The 15222-nt window shown below is 42.1% G+C and overlaps 1 protein-coding gene across 4 annotated transcripts in view; it reads right to left on the bottom strand.

Moving 5' to 3' along the window:
• Positions 1-15222, bottom strand: part of fndc3ba (fibronectin type III domain containing 3Ba) — a 100210-nt gene that overhangs the window by 29454 nt on the left and 55534 nt on the right. For all 4 annotated transcript variants that reach the window (XM_085766690.1, XM_085766692.1, XM_085766693.1 and 1 more), the window contains exons 8-12: positions 4641-4699; positions 1399-1550; positions 1232-1291; positions 678-816; positions 32-85 (exon numbers count right to left, since the gene is read on the bottom strand). In XM_085766690.1, the coding sequence (XP_085622816.1) occupies positions 32-85; positions 678-816; positions 1232-1291; positions 1399-1550; positions 4641-4699 (464 nt within the window). The remainder of the gene's footprint in view (positions 1-31; positions 86-677; positions 817-1231; positions 1292-1398; positions 1551-4640; positions 4700-15222) is intronic.

Here is a 15222-nt window from a genome sequence, read left to right as displayed (position 1 = left end):
TAGATGATAGACGTCAAGAGGGGGAACTCACCTCATCCCACTCGAGCAGGTAGTTTGTGATTTTGGATCCGTTGTCACCCGGGGGCTGTGGATGACAGGAAAATGGAAGAGGTGAGGAAGACGAGAGACGATAGAGAGAGAGAGAGAGAGAGAGAGAGAGATGGAGATTAGGCCGGGATTAAAGGCTGACACTGAGACAGACAAAATACCTGCCGTGTTTGTATAATTGGCCCCTGCATCCTGTCTGGGTGAGTGATGTCACGCTCTATCAGTGACAGTGTGATTGGAGAAAAATTTGCTCGTGTGGAAAAGGTCAGAGAGGACGCGGGGATGCGGCGTGACGGCGCTGTGCAACAACGCACCGCTGTCTCCCCGCTGGGTGCTGCGGGACTGATAGAGTCAAGCTGGGAGATAAACTAGGTGAAGAAACACATAATGTTCACCTTCAAAGCTGTTTTCCTTTCTAGGGATACGACTGTACAAATACAGTGTGGGAGACGCAGACCATAAAGAAGTTCCTGATTGATTTATAATAGCCAAGTCCAAAGGCGCTATCAAAACTAATTGAAACACTGTAAATCTGAATCACTACGGTGTTTATTGGGGGGTGAAAAAGCTTAATCAGCAGTTTTTCAGGGGGTGACTCGGTGTAAAAACAATAATAAATGTGCCCGTACCTTCCACTGTAATGTAAGGGTGCTCTTGGTGCGGTGGGAGAGTTTCGGGGGGAGCGGGACATCCGGGACGCTGCAGTGTGTGGTGAACGAGCCGGCCTCTGAACACGAGCCTCGAACCGAGTTGTACATTGCCGAGACCCTGAAGCAAACACAAACACACAAACACACACAAAAAGATAATCAAACATTTAAAAAATATAAGAAGAGTCCTGTGCTGTTCACAGCATCAGGTATCCACAAGTTTCCGTACGTCATCGATGGTCAAACCCGGATGGTGGATTTGTAAGTTTACGTTTCCATGGTTTTCAGTCGTTGTCATAGCTGCGGTAAACGCATGGATCTACTGTATTAACACTGGCTTTTAACACGGATGTCAATTTGTGTGATATCCATTGTTAAAATTAAAGCTGGTGTTTTACAGATTTTCATTGAAAAAAAAAAAATCCATGCATTTAACGCGACTACCGAAACCATGGAAACGTAAACATAAAAATGGCTTACGTTTTTGACGTTCGGAAAAAGGTGGATAAGTCAAGTTAAAGACGTCTCCTTACCGTACGTGGTAGTCTGTCGCTGGCCTTAGGTCTTTCAGATGGTACTCCAACTCCTCGCCACTAAAACAAAAACACAACAAACACAAACGACGGTCACGCTTGTATGCTAGCTCATATGCTCCTGTATGTTTGTGTGTCTGTGTGTGTGTGTGTGTGTTTTTACCTACCTGTATATGAGGCGATATTTTCCATCTCGTCCCTTATCTGAGAGAGAGACCTCGTAGGAGCAGGACACAGGCATCCCGTTACTATGCCTGTTCACCAGCCCTGCCGGGGGGGCCCAGGACAGCCGTGCAGCTCGCGCCTGCACGTTGGACACCTGTAAGACACACATTAACAAATATAAGACATGCTTCGTGCACAAATAACTAAAGGGTGGATTCCCAGACAGCTTTCCCTGTGTGTACGGCAGCTTTTTTTGTTTCTTTTCTTTTTTTTTTACAGGATGATTTATTGAATACATTTTTAATATGTAATTAAATTTCTATTCAATTGTGTCCTTCTCCATTTCATTTTCTCTATTCTATTCTACAATTCAACAAACACAAATAAGAAAAAATGTGTGTGTTTTTTACTATAACCTATGTGTTTTTTGTGTGTCTGTTCATTTAAGTGGTTTTATAAGTCTGTGTGTGCCTGTGTGTATCACAGTGAAACCACCCCTCCAGATTTGGCTCTTCTTTCCAGATTGAGCACATCTAAGAAAATTAAACTGATCTGACACACACACACACACACACACACACACACACACACACACACACACACTAACATGTGTTGCGTGTTTAACTGTGCGTCTGCCTGCAAGTGTGTGCATGTTTATGGGTGTTTTTAGCTGCAACACATGGTGGGTGAGCCAATTTAGTGTGATTTAGCACAGTCTGCTGCAATTCCAGACTCCACATCCACTGAATAGGCGATGAATGTGCCTTAAGGGAACTGCAAACCACAGTTATGCCTAGACCGTCTGTGAGGAAGAGCAACAGACAGGAAGAGAAGAAGAGACGCAGAGACGCTTCACTGTCATTCCATCATCGTAATGATTAGGTTTTACAAGCTCACGTCACCGTGTGTCCATATAAACATCTGTGTCTTTGATGGAATTTAATCCGAGTCCACCTACTACTGCATCGCTTGTATCACTTTGCTTATATGTCACAGTGAGACTGGGGGGAAAAGACAGAGGCCGAAAAAGTAAAGGGCAAGAGGACGAGAGGCAGAAATGAGGGATGAAGGGCACCACTTAGAGGTGTCATCTTCTTGCCCTTTGACCCCGAGAGACTTGCTGTTCATCATCTACAACTGAATGCCTGAGAGACTGAGGCCATTCAAAGTATGGAGTACAAGTACCATTGAAAGTATACAGTATAATCTATTGTGCATCAGTCATCAGTTCCCTCTGCCTATTTTGACCTTTGACCCCAAACGGTCGATCCATACAATGGCTGCTTTTATGTGCAGATTTAATATGACTGAGTCTGTCTAGTTATGATGTGACATTAAATGAGTAAGGGGATCACGTAGACCCCCTTTTCTGCTGAGTAAGTCTCATTGTATAAAACATTTAAGGGTTACATCATATATCGCGCTGCATCATAACGTGTACATTCTCCGTCACCGTCTTATCTGCTGCACCTGCATCTGCACAGGACTGTCCCACACTGGTTAATATGGGGTGACAGTGAACAATGAAACCTACATTACAGTGAATCTGCACCAGTGCTTATTTTTTTAATTAACCACTGTCTCTAGTCCAGGTCAAGATGATGGATTATGACATTAAGGTCTCGATCAGTAAAATCCCAACATTTTTTATAGCCATTCCCATAAACCAATAGATACACGTTTCTAGTCGAACCCTTTTATAGAGGGTTTTAAAAACCAAAGACTGTGCACCAAACTAAAATAATAATTTTAAAAACTGTCACATACTGAACACTACCGAACTGAACGAGCAAAGCTTTGATCGGTTTCCATGGCGCCAGATGTTTTCTTCTTAATTCAGCAGGGCCGGTGACTGTGTCTCGCAATTTAACATGTGAGTGCACATGAGGTTTATGCAAAAAAGGCACTCTAGAGTGAAGGGTTTTTGAGAAATTGCTTTTTACTTTAGAGTAACTTGGAGGAAAACATCTTCATCCATTGATTAGTCAAACCAGCATGCAAATAGAAATATTTACTGTATGTCTTAAGAACAACTTGTAATGTGAGGACTCACTGAAGTGGTGGCTATAGTGTGTATCCTGGATTGCTACAGCTTTCCTCACAGAGGAAGTGGCTATAGGGGGAAACTCATGAGTGACCCACTCCCTACCTTCTCCATTAGTCTGCCACCACTTCTCGCAATCCAATTTAGCTGAAGTAGACACACCTTACTGATATAAAAGCAAACAACACAACCAGAGAAGCAAGGTAATATTGCCAGCGTTTCTAAATTAAGAACTTTCTCATATAAGCCCCGTCTCTTGCAACACCTGCTACCACATCTCTCTGACACATGAATGAATCCATCAAGAGGCAGGTTTGTCTATATACAGTATAACCCAAACAAAAACTACTGCGTGTTTTAGCATTGTATAATATATAATATATAGAAATTAGAAAAATAAATTCTACAAAACAAATGTCACATTCCTTCTTTTCTTCCTTCTTGTTGAATTGCCCCTCAGTAGCTAAAATAAACTGGCTGTATCACTGTGGAGGTCACCTGAGGTAACCGCAGTAGATAAATCGCTGCTGTGCATCAACTTCTGGTCTCTTTCATGTAACTAACGACGCACCCCACACCCCTCGCTTTTTACACTCCATTTTCTCCTTCTCTCATTGCCGCTTTCTTTCTTCTGTCTATTTCAGCCCCTGACATAAACTCATAGATATCAAATGGTCCAATTGCACAGCCCGCTGACCAAACTGTTTCGACTGGGGAGTGAGCAATTCCCCTCCAGTAAACCGTGTCTGCAGCTCATTCATTCTCTCTGCCCTTGAGGGAAGAAAAAAGGGCTGTTTCAGTGTTTACACAGTGTGTTTCAGCTGACGGAGGCGCAGTGGTTCAGCCAGCGGTGTGGATGAGCAGATGCTGCCCTCATGTGGCCAGGGTGAGCAGAGCTTAAAAGAACCGTTGCCCTCTGAGTAACTATTATTTCATTTAAGCCCTGAAAATGACAGAGATACACTCCACACACACCCCACTACTTTGTTTTTTTTTTAGTGGAAGCGTCTCATTTTTATGTTAATCACAGAGACAGAGGGGAAATATGGAAAAGACATCAAACATCATGCCAGCTGTGACTGCATCAGACATGAAGGTGATTGATGAAAGCGGTTATAAGAGCATAGAGTCTGTCTATGTGTGTGTGTGTGTGTGTGTGTGTGTGTGTGTGTGTGTGCATGTGTGTGCGTGCATACCAACCTGTGGTTTGTCGATTGTAGACAGCATGTCTTGAACACGCTTCCCCTCTGAGTCATGATCTGAGGAGACAAAGACATAAAGATTGACCATTAAAAATCAATTACAAGATGTCTAACGTGTTCAGCAAAAGAGGAAAAAAGGGAGACTGATCGTGTGTGTGCGTGTGTGTGTGTGAGAGAGAGACATACTGAGATCATGTCGGGTCATATTTGCAATGTCTGTGGTCAACTCCAACATTTCTGAAATTGATCCTAACTACTGATTTTTTCCTTTTGAACATTTTTTTAAGAAAAAAAAAGGAAAAAAACACACAAAAAAACAGCATCCCTAGTTTCAAAACAGATGCGCATTAACAATTTTGGCAGCGCGGCTGAAAAAGTGGCTGCTGATTGACAAGGAGTGTTTTTTCCAATTCCCACAAGCCATGTTATTGTGATATCTATGGCTCATTATCTCCTGAGGTCAGCCAAGGCCTCAGTGCAGATTGGGAAAGTAAAAGGCATTCTGACTCCTCAATCAACCCAAATATTGTCTGTGAAAATATCCAATCCAACTAGTAATTCAGTCATCTGCGAAAAAAAAGAACAGTAATGGCCCAAAATAGAGTAGAAACGGCCCTACATTCTCGTATTTGTGTGTGTGTGTGTGTAGTCTAACAGTGTGATGCAACGCTTGTTTTCCTCTACAAACTCTTATTTCAACTCATCAAGTCGCAGCCCTTTGGAAAAAAATCGCTAAATTATCCGGCGCTACTCAGAAAAGGATTAGTCACGAATTCCTGACCATGAGCAAACAAAACGGGGATAACCCAAAAAAGAAGGGGGAAAAAAAAGACTCTGGACCTTTCCAAACAGTGACTATTCTGTTCTTTGGAGTCATTAGTTCATAGAAAACATTATCCTCATCATTATTATGTATCATTTTCAACCAATTGTCCCTACACCTGAGAGTAATTATCCAGAGAATGACATTTGCAGCACTGTTGCAGAGCAGCAGTACAGCTTGTTAGAGATGACACAATACAAAGCCTTATGTAGTGTACACGTAATGGCCGTCTTCTTATAAAATGTTGTGGTTGGATTTTATAAGAAAAGGAGCTTTAAGATATTTTCCTTTGAGCCATTTTTAGAAGTCATTTCCCCCCCCACTTTTGTTTATTTTAATCTCATATAATTATTTAGCTGAAATACAATAGAATGTATGTCCTAATTATAATAATTACACCAGGTCTAACATAGGAGGAGTAATATGAGCTTTTTTCTACACTGAAGATGTAATTACTGCAAACACTTTGCGACAGAGCAGACACGAACATTCATTCTGTGAAAATGATGTGTCTTTTTATATATCCCAGACATAAAGCCATCATGGTCATCACTTCAGACAAAGGCAAAAAATAGTTGATTTATCAGACAGTCATGCAAAAACTGTTCTTGCTTCTTATTTTTTCTCTTTTTATACAGTTGCGAATCTTAAAGGTGTTCAGAAATGGCCATTTGTCCTGTTTGTCGCGCCTCCTCCTACAAGTTTCCACGAGTTGCCGCACGAGTTTACCCGAGTAAGGAAAACGAATTTGATTGGTCTTTATCGAGCGGGCGGGATATTCAATGTTTGGGGCGAGACCAAGCTCGGTGTGTGTGTGTGTGTGTCTCAGACGTTTGATTGACGGATGACGGATCCAATATCAGTGGCTGATGAATCGTGAGCAACGTGACACATAATCCGTGCGCCTGCATTATCCAATGCGGAAAAAAAATACCACACTTTCATCCCGGATTTACTCGAAAACAGAAAGTTTGGGCTACATCGTCTGATAGATGAGTTATTACACTAATGTTAAGACCCACAGTGGGCTCAAATTCAATTTTCTTTTCTGAATACCTTTAAAAATGTGTGCACGGAAAAACATACAACCTAAAATATATCACATTCAGCTGTGTGGGATTGTGTGAGTTGTATTTAATTTCATTTGAACATTTCATATAACAAATCATTAATGAATTGATTGGAAAAATAAAAGATAATGTCTTCATGTCAATCTGTAATGTCCAAATCTGATTTCATGTCATTTAGGTTACTCCTTAGATATAAAATGCTGTCATACAATAAGAACTCCACCAGATACCTGTGTTTTTGTGTTGCTGGACAGATGGGGGACTACTCCGCTGCTACGGCATGTACACAAATACTTCCTTACAAATACACACTTGAGGCATAAACATATACACACAAGCAGTAGCGCACACACCCAAGCACAGATCTGGTCCAGTGATACAACATGGCTAAAGGTGATTTAGTGTACACTGGGGGTTGTAACCAGGGTGAGTGTGTGTGTATACATGTGTGGGTAATGGAAGTCTTTCCCCCCTGTGATCCCCGCAGTTGAGGTTTTTCCGACCAAAGGAGGCCTGCTTTCTCCATCTGACTCTGACCACTGTAAATCACACAGGATGTGTAAGTGTGTGTGTTTGTGTGTGTGAATGTGTGCATGACTTTCCGTGGGTGTGGGTAAGGGTCAGCAACACAAATTATGTATGAAACCAGGTCTGTTTGATTAGTGTGTTTGTGGTACAGACAGACACAGACTCACGGTATACTTGTGTATGATGTTTGTGTTTTGAATGCTGTATGCTAAGAGCAAGTGATGAATGAGAAATGGTGTGTGTGTGAGTGTGTGTGTGAGTGTGTGTTGGTGTGTGTGAGTGGCTAAGTCCCTCTGACAGATTGTGTGGAGGAGAGGGCCTTACTGTGCCTGGGGGTACGCTTATGAGTCATGGCAACAGTGATGTCATGGAAGCACAACCTCAACTTGACCTCTTTGTGTGTGTGAGTGTGTGAATGTGTATGTGTGTGTCTGAGACTGAATAAAAAAGCAAGAGAGAGCGTGCACAAGTGTGTGTGTGTGTGTGTGTGTGTGTGTCTGTGTGTGTATATAAAGTCCCAGTATCAGGTTACAGCAGAATGGTGATGGGTGAAATGAGGAGGGTAGTTCAGCTACTGTGTGTGTGTGTGTGTGTGTGTGTGAGTTCAGCAGGTGAAGTACACAGTCTGCATCACTACTAGACACATTGGCTCATTAGTGCACCTTCCTTTCATTACCACACTCCCCCCCCCCTTTTCATCCATTTGGACAAAACTGAACTTTTCTCTTTTATGGAATAAAGGTGCACTCAGACTTACAGCTCCAGACATGAACAGCTCTGTCAGCTAACAGGCTGACCCAGCTTATTCCACCCATTCATCACAGCTGAGTGAAAAGGGAGAATATGGCCTGTTTAGTACCGTGGTCTTGTAGCTACTTGTCAGCTGCAGCTATAACACCGCTACAGAAAAAGAAGAGGTGAAATTCCATTACAGCATCATCTCAGCTGTCACGTTCAACAAACAACAGATGTTCAAAATCAAACAACAGCCAGGGCTGATGAACGGCTTCATGGAAGTTCACGGATTTAATCAGAAATGGGAGCGATTTTTTTTTTTTCTGATCTAGCTATAAAATAATAATAATAATTGACAAAAAGAGGTTGAGTTTTCCCAGAAGAAGTGCTGAGGTTTGGAAAATGATTGTTGATGATCATTAGTTCATATATAGACAGAACTGGGAGCGTTATTTTTGTGAACTGAAAATGTTACTATACATTTTCAACTTGCGTTTTTAATAGTGGGTGCCACCCACTTTCTACGCCCTGCTTGTTCTCTTCCCTTCCCTGCCCTGTGAGATTACTATTTTGGTATCTGTTTGTATGTTTTGCTGTATTTTTTTCTCCTTGCATGTATGTTTTCACTTATTCTTAATTGTATTGTACAAGTGGTGTATGATGTCTTGTGTTATACGTATGTCTGCGTCTACTGAATGATCATGTGTTGTGACTGCATTACAGTAGCTGTTTTTGTTTTGTTTTTTCCTTGATGGACTTGGAAGAATATAATAGACAAGTTTGACTTAATGTTTGGACTCCAGGAAGAATAGCTATGCTAATGTGCTGGTGCTAATGGAGATCCAATAAATGAAATGAATTGCCTAACTTATTATATCATTGTCAGGATCACAAGATAACTTTCTTAGTGCACTGCAACATCATTTTGGGTAACTTATTTAATGTATTTATTTATTGGAAGTAAGACTAAATGTAATGACTAAATTACATTCTGTAAACAATGCATATCTCTCAATATATTGTGAGTGAATTGGGGCCTTAAAGGATCTTAAAACCAGTGGCTGCATCACTTTGCTGGGTTCAGAGTGAGACTTTTTTCAACACTATGAAAAAAGTTGGCTAACCCACAAACTCAGTTTGTGACAGAGACAGAGATTTATTTAATATTTCAGGAGACCAGTAATAAAGTTTGAAAAACACTACTGCTTTACCTCACCGCTGAGTGTTATGACTCGCTGTGGTCGTTGAGTCCAGCTGTTTAAGTGTTTAATACAGAGAACAACCACAAAGAGTCCATGCTGACGGCTGAAACAGAAACTGAATCTCTTCCCAGTTCAACACACACACACACACACACACACTCACACCCACACAAATATATACAAACACACATCCACTGTCCTCACTGTCCCTCACCTCCTCTCCTTTCTGTTTATGTGCTGCCCACGCACCCTCACTTCCTCTCCTCGTCTGACCTCACATCCTGTCTGTGTCTGACCGCCTGTGTTTGATTACCGAGGACAGCCAGACGGAGCGAGTGAGCGCAGCGGACAGCAGGAAAAGAGGAGGAATGAGGAATTGGGGAGGGGAGGGGGGCAACAGCAGCAGCAGCAGCGGCAGGCCGAGCCAAAACTAGGCGAGAAGGGGATTTAGAGGAAGAAAAAGAGACGCTGAAGGACAGAATACAGAGAGAGGACGGGCAAGGGGAGTCTGGGTAAGAGATTAGGTACAAAAACACAAGGAAATTGAGAGACAAAGAGCGAGCCAGGGATCAACAGAGAGGAGGAGAAATGGCGGGATGAAAGGAGAGAGAAAGGAGAGGGTTTAGGAGGATGTGAGGAGAGGATTACACAACCTTAAGTGACATCATCAGAGGGCGTAAGGCAGGTGAGCACCACTGATCTCAGTGCAGTGGTTACGGTACAAAACTGATAAACACCAAAAACAAAGTTGAAAGTGCTTTTTTTAAAGTAGTATAACAGAGATGTTGAATGAAAGCAGGCAGTGATAATGGTAGTATTTGAAGATGTCTTGGGTTTTTTTCTTCATATTTTGGTATAGTGGAAATTAAGAACCCTCTGGAATCATGGGAAAAATGCTTCCTTAACCATAGTCAGATACAAAGATATAAAGCTAAGCATAAAACAGTTAGCCTTCATCTCTAAAAGAACATATGCTGCAACTACTATGTTTCTTAGTCTGGTTATGAACTTATCCAAGTCTACACTGAATGTTGGGGGACCTTGCAGTCACAGGTTTTCAGCTGTCTGACCTCCATTTGCACTCTTCATCCAAGGCTAAGCTACGCTAGGCTAAGTGCCTGCTGCCTCTTCAGTTTTACATGTAGCCTACTGTAGCTTGCAGGCATAAGAACGGCATCAATCTACTAATGTTACAGCGGAGAATGAATTTGTTCATTAAAACAATTCATTCAGCTGCTAAATGTTTTATCAGGGTCCAATGAAACAGCATTTTTAGCTTGAGCTCACTGTTTGAGTCACACACACATAGAGATCACTATGTTCAGCTCTGCGATATACTGATCAAAGAACCAGATGTTTTCTAACATCTTTCATCTCGATGACTAAACCAGGTGAGTTTCATCAGCCTCTGAAATACCCTAACTTACAATACAGTCTACGTAGAAAATTAATGAGACATTTATTCCCCAAATCCTGTAGCCTACACCTGAAATAACTACGCAATGTTCCATGGAAGAAAATAGCAGGACACCCATTGGATCATCTGGAAGCACACATTCATACAAATTCTCAAAGTAAGCATCACTCTGTCTCCACTCGTTTCATTCCTTCCTCTGCTGTCTCATTCCCCCGCCCGTGTTCCCTCATTCCTCCTCAAATACATGTTTACAAGAATCTTTTTCTCTCCCTCTTTTTTTTTTAATGCCCTACACCTACACGCTTCAGAATTAATGGCATCACTTGCAAAAGAGAAAAAAAAAGCGCTACAGTAAAATTGAGTCACTCTGACACTGAGGAGGTTGCATTCCTCCTGCATGACAGCCTGTGGTTCTTAGACACAGTCTGTCTGCACTGGGACAGAAAAAGACCTTTAAGGCCTGGAAAAAAAATGTGAAAAATGTGGCAGCGGTCGCTCAATCAGCCCCCACTGCACACACACACACACACACATACAAGGCCAAAGGCAAAGAGAGCGTGTGTGTGTGTGTGTCCCCTCCTAAAGGAACAAAGTGAGATATGATACCCATCTTTAGAAGCCTCTAATCAGGGAGTACAAAGCAAAGTGACGAACACTCAGCTGTAAAAGGGGAGAGAGAGAGAGAGATGCACAGATGAGAGGAAGGAGTGGGGACAGAGCGAGATAGAAAAGGGAGGAGAGGAAGAGGAAAATGGAGGTAGTGAGGGGCACAGACCTTGGATTCCACACTATTATCATCTGCTGCATAGTGAGCATTCCATCTGTTCAACAGCTGGGCTACAAACACACACACACACACACACACACACACGGACACATGCACACTCGCCCACGCACGCATGCATGCACGCACACACACACACATGGAGTAGAGAAGTCGTTGGGACATGCCTGAAATTGTGGTTGTCATGGTGAAGGTTTGGTTCTCATGGCCAGGGTCCTGATCGTTTATAAAGGGGATTAGTGAGGGAGACACAGAGAGAGAGAGAAAGAGAGGGAGACACAGAGAGAGAGACTGGCACAGAGAGATGGAGAAGCAAGAAAAGTAGAGAACGGAAGAAAAAAAAATTAAATTAAAATTCTGAGCCAAAATCAGAGAGGAGGATGAGACGAAGGAGATAGAGATGTGGAGGCAGACATGCAAATAAGCAACCTGGATATCTGTAGTAATATGATAGGCTACACAACAAGACTTCATGTGAATAAGAAACCCACTTTCTGTAATTGGGTCGGGGGGATTGAGGGATACAGATACATTTCTGCAAGAGAAACCCGACTTCTTGGCCGTGTATATATAACCAGGTGTGTGTGACAAAGACTGCACGGAAATATTTCTACGGCGCTAACCTATTATTCTTGTGCCCTTGTGTCTAAAATAATGAAATCAAACTTTAAGTAAAACTAAAACAAATAGAGTCGCAGTATAAACACATATATAGCGGCATTCTCCAATTCCCTGCCTTAACCCGATTTCTCTCAATAACCTGGTTTCATGTAAACGGAGACAGGGGAGAGACAGAGAGTTAGAGACAGAGAGACCTTGTCCACTGCAGCCCTCGCACTAAGGAGAGAGTCGAGTGTCTCAACTGCCAAGCGACACAAAAACTCTCTCCACTTTTCCAAGAAGAGTACGAAGAGTGTGCGCATGCATGGATGCACGTGTGTTTATGTAAGTGTGTACGTGCTGCGAACAGCGCAGCGACCTGGGCCAGGCAGCGAGGGATTATGGGGGGGGGGGCAGTTTTCTCAGAACCCTGACCCCATCCGACCCTGCTCAGCCCAAAAAAAACGTCTCAAGAGTGTGACTGCAGACTGGCAGCCAGGCAGAGGACGAAGACGAATCCAAGGCCTGACAGACAGCAGAGGAGGCAGAGAGGGAGAGTGACACAGTGGCGGAGGAACAACGGAGGGAGGCAAAAAAGTAAGAGCCAAACAAAACGGGGGAAGACACATCAGCAGATGGATGGAATAATAGGGATACAGATACGGATACAGACCGAGGTCACATTTGCACTTCCACAAAAAACAAAAATTAAGTTAACTTCCTGTTCTCACCAAAACGACATCTATCACAAAAAGTGCCCACGTTTAGTATTGAGGATGAGACATTATTGACATCACTGTCCCATTTACACACATCACAAATCCGAAAATTATGTAGCTATGGAAAAATACAGACCACAATGATTACTACTTAATAGTAGCCTGGACTTGAATGCCGTATTGGTATGTATGTTTTTTTAAACCAAAATAGTGATAAATACAGTGCGATCATGGCTAACATCATGAGTGGATGTTATTGCCCTTTACAGATATTGAATACCACACTCAGAATGGTTGTTTTCAGTTGTATTCAAGGCATTTTTTCCTTTATTTTTATGTAAATATCCCTTTTCTGTTCTCCGACCAGCAGAATTAATATCGGATTTCAAAACCTATCTTGCAGTTGAAGTCTTTATTAAAGATCTTTGTCGGCACAGAGATAATCGTCCCCCACCCACTTCTCTTTGGTCAATCCCCTTATAAATTTTCTCTTAAGTCTCTTCATTCATGGGAATTATAAGGCTTTATTTCCTCATGTCCTATGGTGCACAAGCAGTGAATAAAGTGTGCACAAATCACTCGAGCAGCAGCCCGCAGCAGTCTGAGCTTTCCTGTGTTTTCGTCTATTGAATTACTTTATTTGATTAGGACAAACTCAATTTTTACACGATGAAGCTGTTAAAAAAGACTTAATATTATGTAACCCAGTTCTGGTTAATACAGAGTTTGATAATGTGGTGAGTTTATCGCTTGTACTGTACCACAAAGTTCACTCGGCTGAATGGGGGAAACGTCTGGTGTACTCATTGTGATTGGCGAGAACAACCTCCCCTTCTAATCCCGCTAGTCCTGTTACATGATATTAGCGGGAAATACATTCCTCTGCTGGTAAAGCCATCCCTTGTTCTCTGTTTTCTGTACATCCCCCGGTTCTGGCTCTTTCATTCTCCAATTTGTGTCCTTTCTTTCTTTCTTTCTTCCTTTCTCTCCTCTTGTCTTATCTCTGTCGTTTCTTCTGCCGACATTCCCTCTTCTCTTCTCGTCTCTCTCTTCCACCCCACTGCCCTCCATCTTGCCCGACAAACATGGCCGTATTTGGGTTTGAGGGAAGGGAGTTGGAGTCTGTTGGAAGGGGAGGAGAGGGGGGGGCTGAGATTATCGCCATGGTGATCAGCACCAAAACAGTGCAGCCGGGGAAGGGTGGGAGAGTGCTCACACATTTCCAGGCCTGTTACTACATTAACAGCAGGAAGAGCAGAGAGACAAGTTTGATGTTAATATAAGGGCTGAGTCATGATTCGGTCAAAGGCCACTAGCGCTAATGAGGATGACATCAGCGAAACATTACAGGACATCAAGCTTTTAAAGGCCTCATTTACTACTGCTGTTGCTCTTCAGATGTTACTTCATCGGTTGTGTAATTTAATTAGTACGAAACTCTGTCATACTACCACTAATAACACACTTGCAAGGCACCATTTATTAAATGTTCATAAGCAGTAACTAATGTTACTTTACTTTATAGATCAGTTATTGGATTATGTAATGTTGATTATTCTGCAGGACACCTAGACTACTATCCTTTTAGTTGCAACTTATTAACATTTTTATAATTTTTTTAGTTAGTTTGGTGATAAACCTGCTGACATAACATTAACCTGGCTGATTATCAATAGCTTATTGCAAAGTGAGGCATTTAATGTTTTATTAAGGACTGAATTGACGATTAGTCTGAAAGAAAGTTGTTCTAAATAGCTTACATGTGATTTCAAACAATCAAACCATTACCATTAGTTAGTTAAAGTTATGGTTACTAATATTGCATCACAGTAAGCACAGGTACAGTAGGCTAGTAAGCAAAAAAAGTAGGAACCCCGACCTTAAGATAAGACAATTAAATAATTACAATTACTATTATCAGTTAGAAAAAAAGCCATACAATGAAATTCTAGAGTTCTGAGAAGAAACTCAAAGGAGAGCAGTGAGTTTGAACAGGATTTCCACAGGCGACAGCAAAGCCTTCATTACCTTTGGTAACAATTCAGGAATTAGCAGCCATTAGTCGGGTCCTGCCAGAGCATCTCAAGCAGCCAGACCACAGTAAATTGTAAAATCAATTCCAAAACTCACATGCAGCCAGTGAGGGGTGGCAACAACGATTGATGTAATGTGGCCGCTTCACTTGGGATATGTCAACAGCCTGGCAGTAATGTTTTGAATCAGCTGCCGTCTTTGGATGTTATGTCTACTGATACCAGAGGAGAGTGGGTTGTAATAATCGAGTCTTGGAAGGATAAAGTCACGGACGACCTTTACTACAGTCTATGAAAGGACCTGGTGTGGATTAGCCATCTCAGTTGAGCGGGGCAGGACGGCACCACTTTGGTCACCTGATCACCCGAGAACAATTCTGATATTGACTTTTGGTGTAGCATGCAAAATGATCCTGAAATCATCAACTGTGGCTAGAGCGGCTGCTTTATTAGAGCTATATTTAAGTAAGGTAGAATAAAAGAAAACTGAGCAACTTCTCAGTTTCTGTCTCTGTGGTTAATCAGATCCTGATGATGGGATTGTTGCTGGCACTTTTATAACACAGTGGACCCAGGAGGATAAATCTGAATTCTTGGATAAGTAAAAAGAAAAAAAAAAGATTTTAAATATGATCCAAAAGTTTCACCAGCTCTCAAGCAAATAATGTG

Source organism: Trachurus japonicus, chromosome 22, assembly GCF_045865225.1.
Source record: "Trachurus japonicus isolate A0001 chromosome 22, Traja_1.0".
NCBI lineage: Eukaryota > Metazoa > Chordata > Actinopteri > Carangiformes > Carangidae > Trachurus > Trachurus japonicus.
Note: the sequence above shows the minus strand (reverse complement) of the source record. Positions and strands in the feature narration are given on the sequence as shown.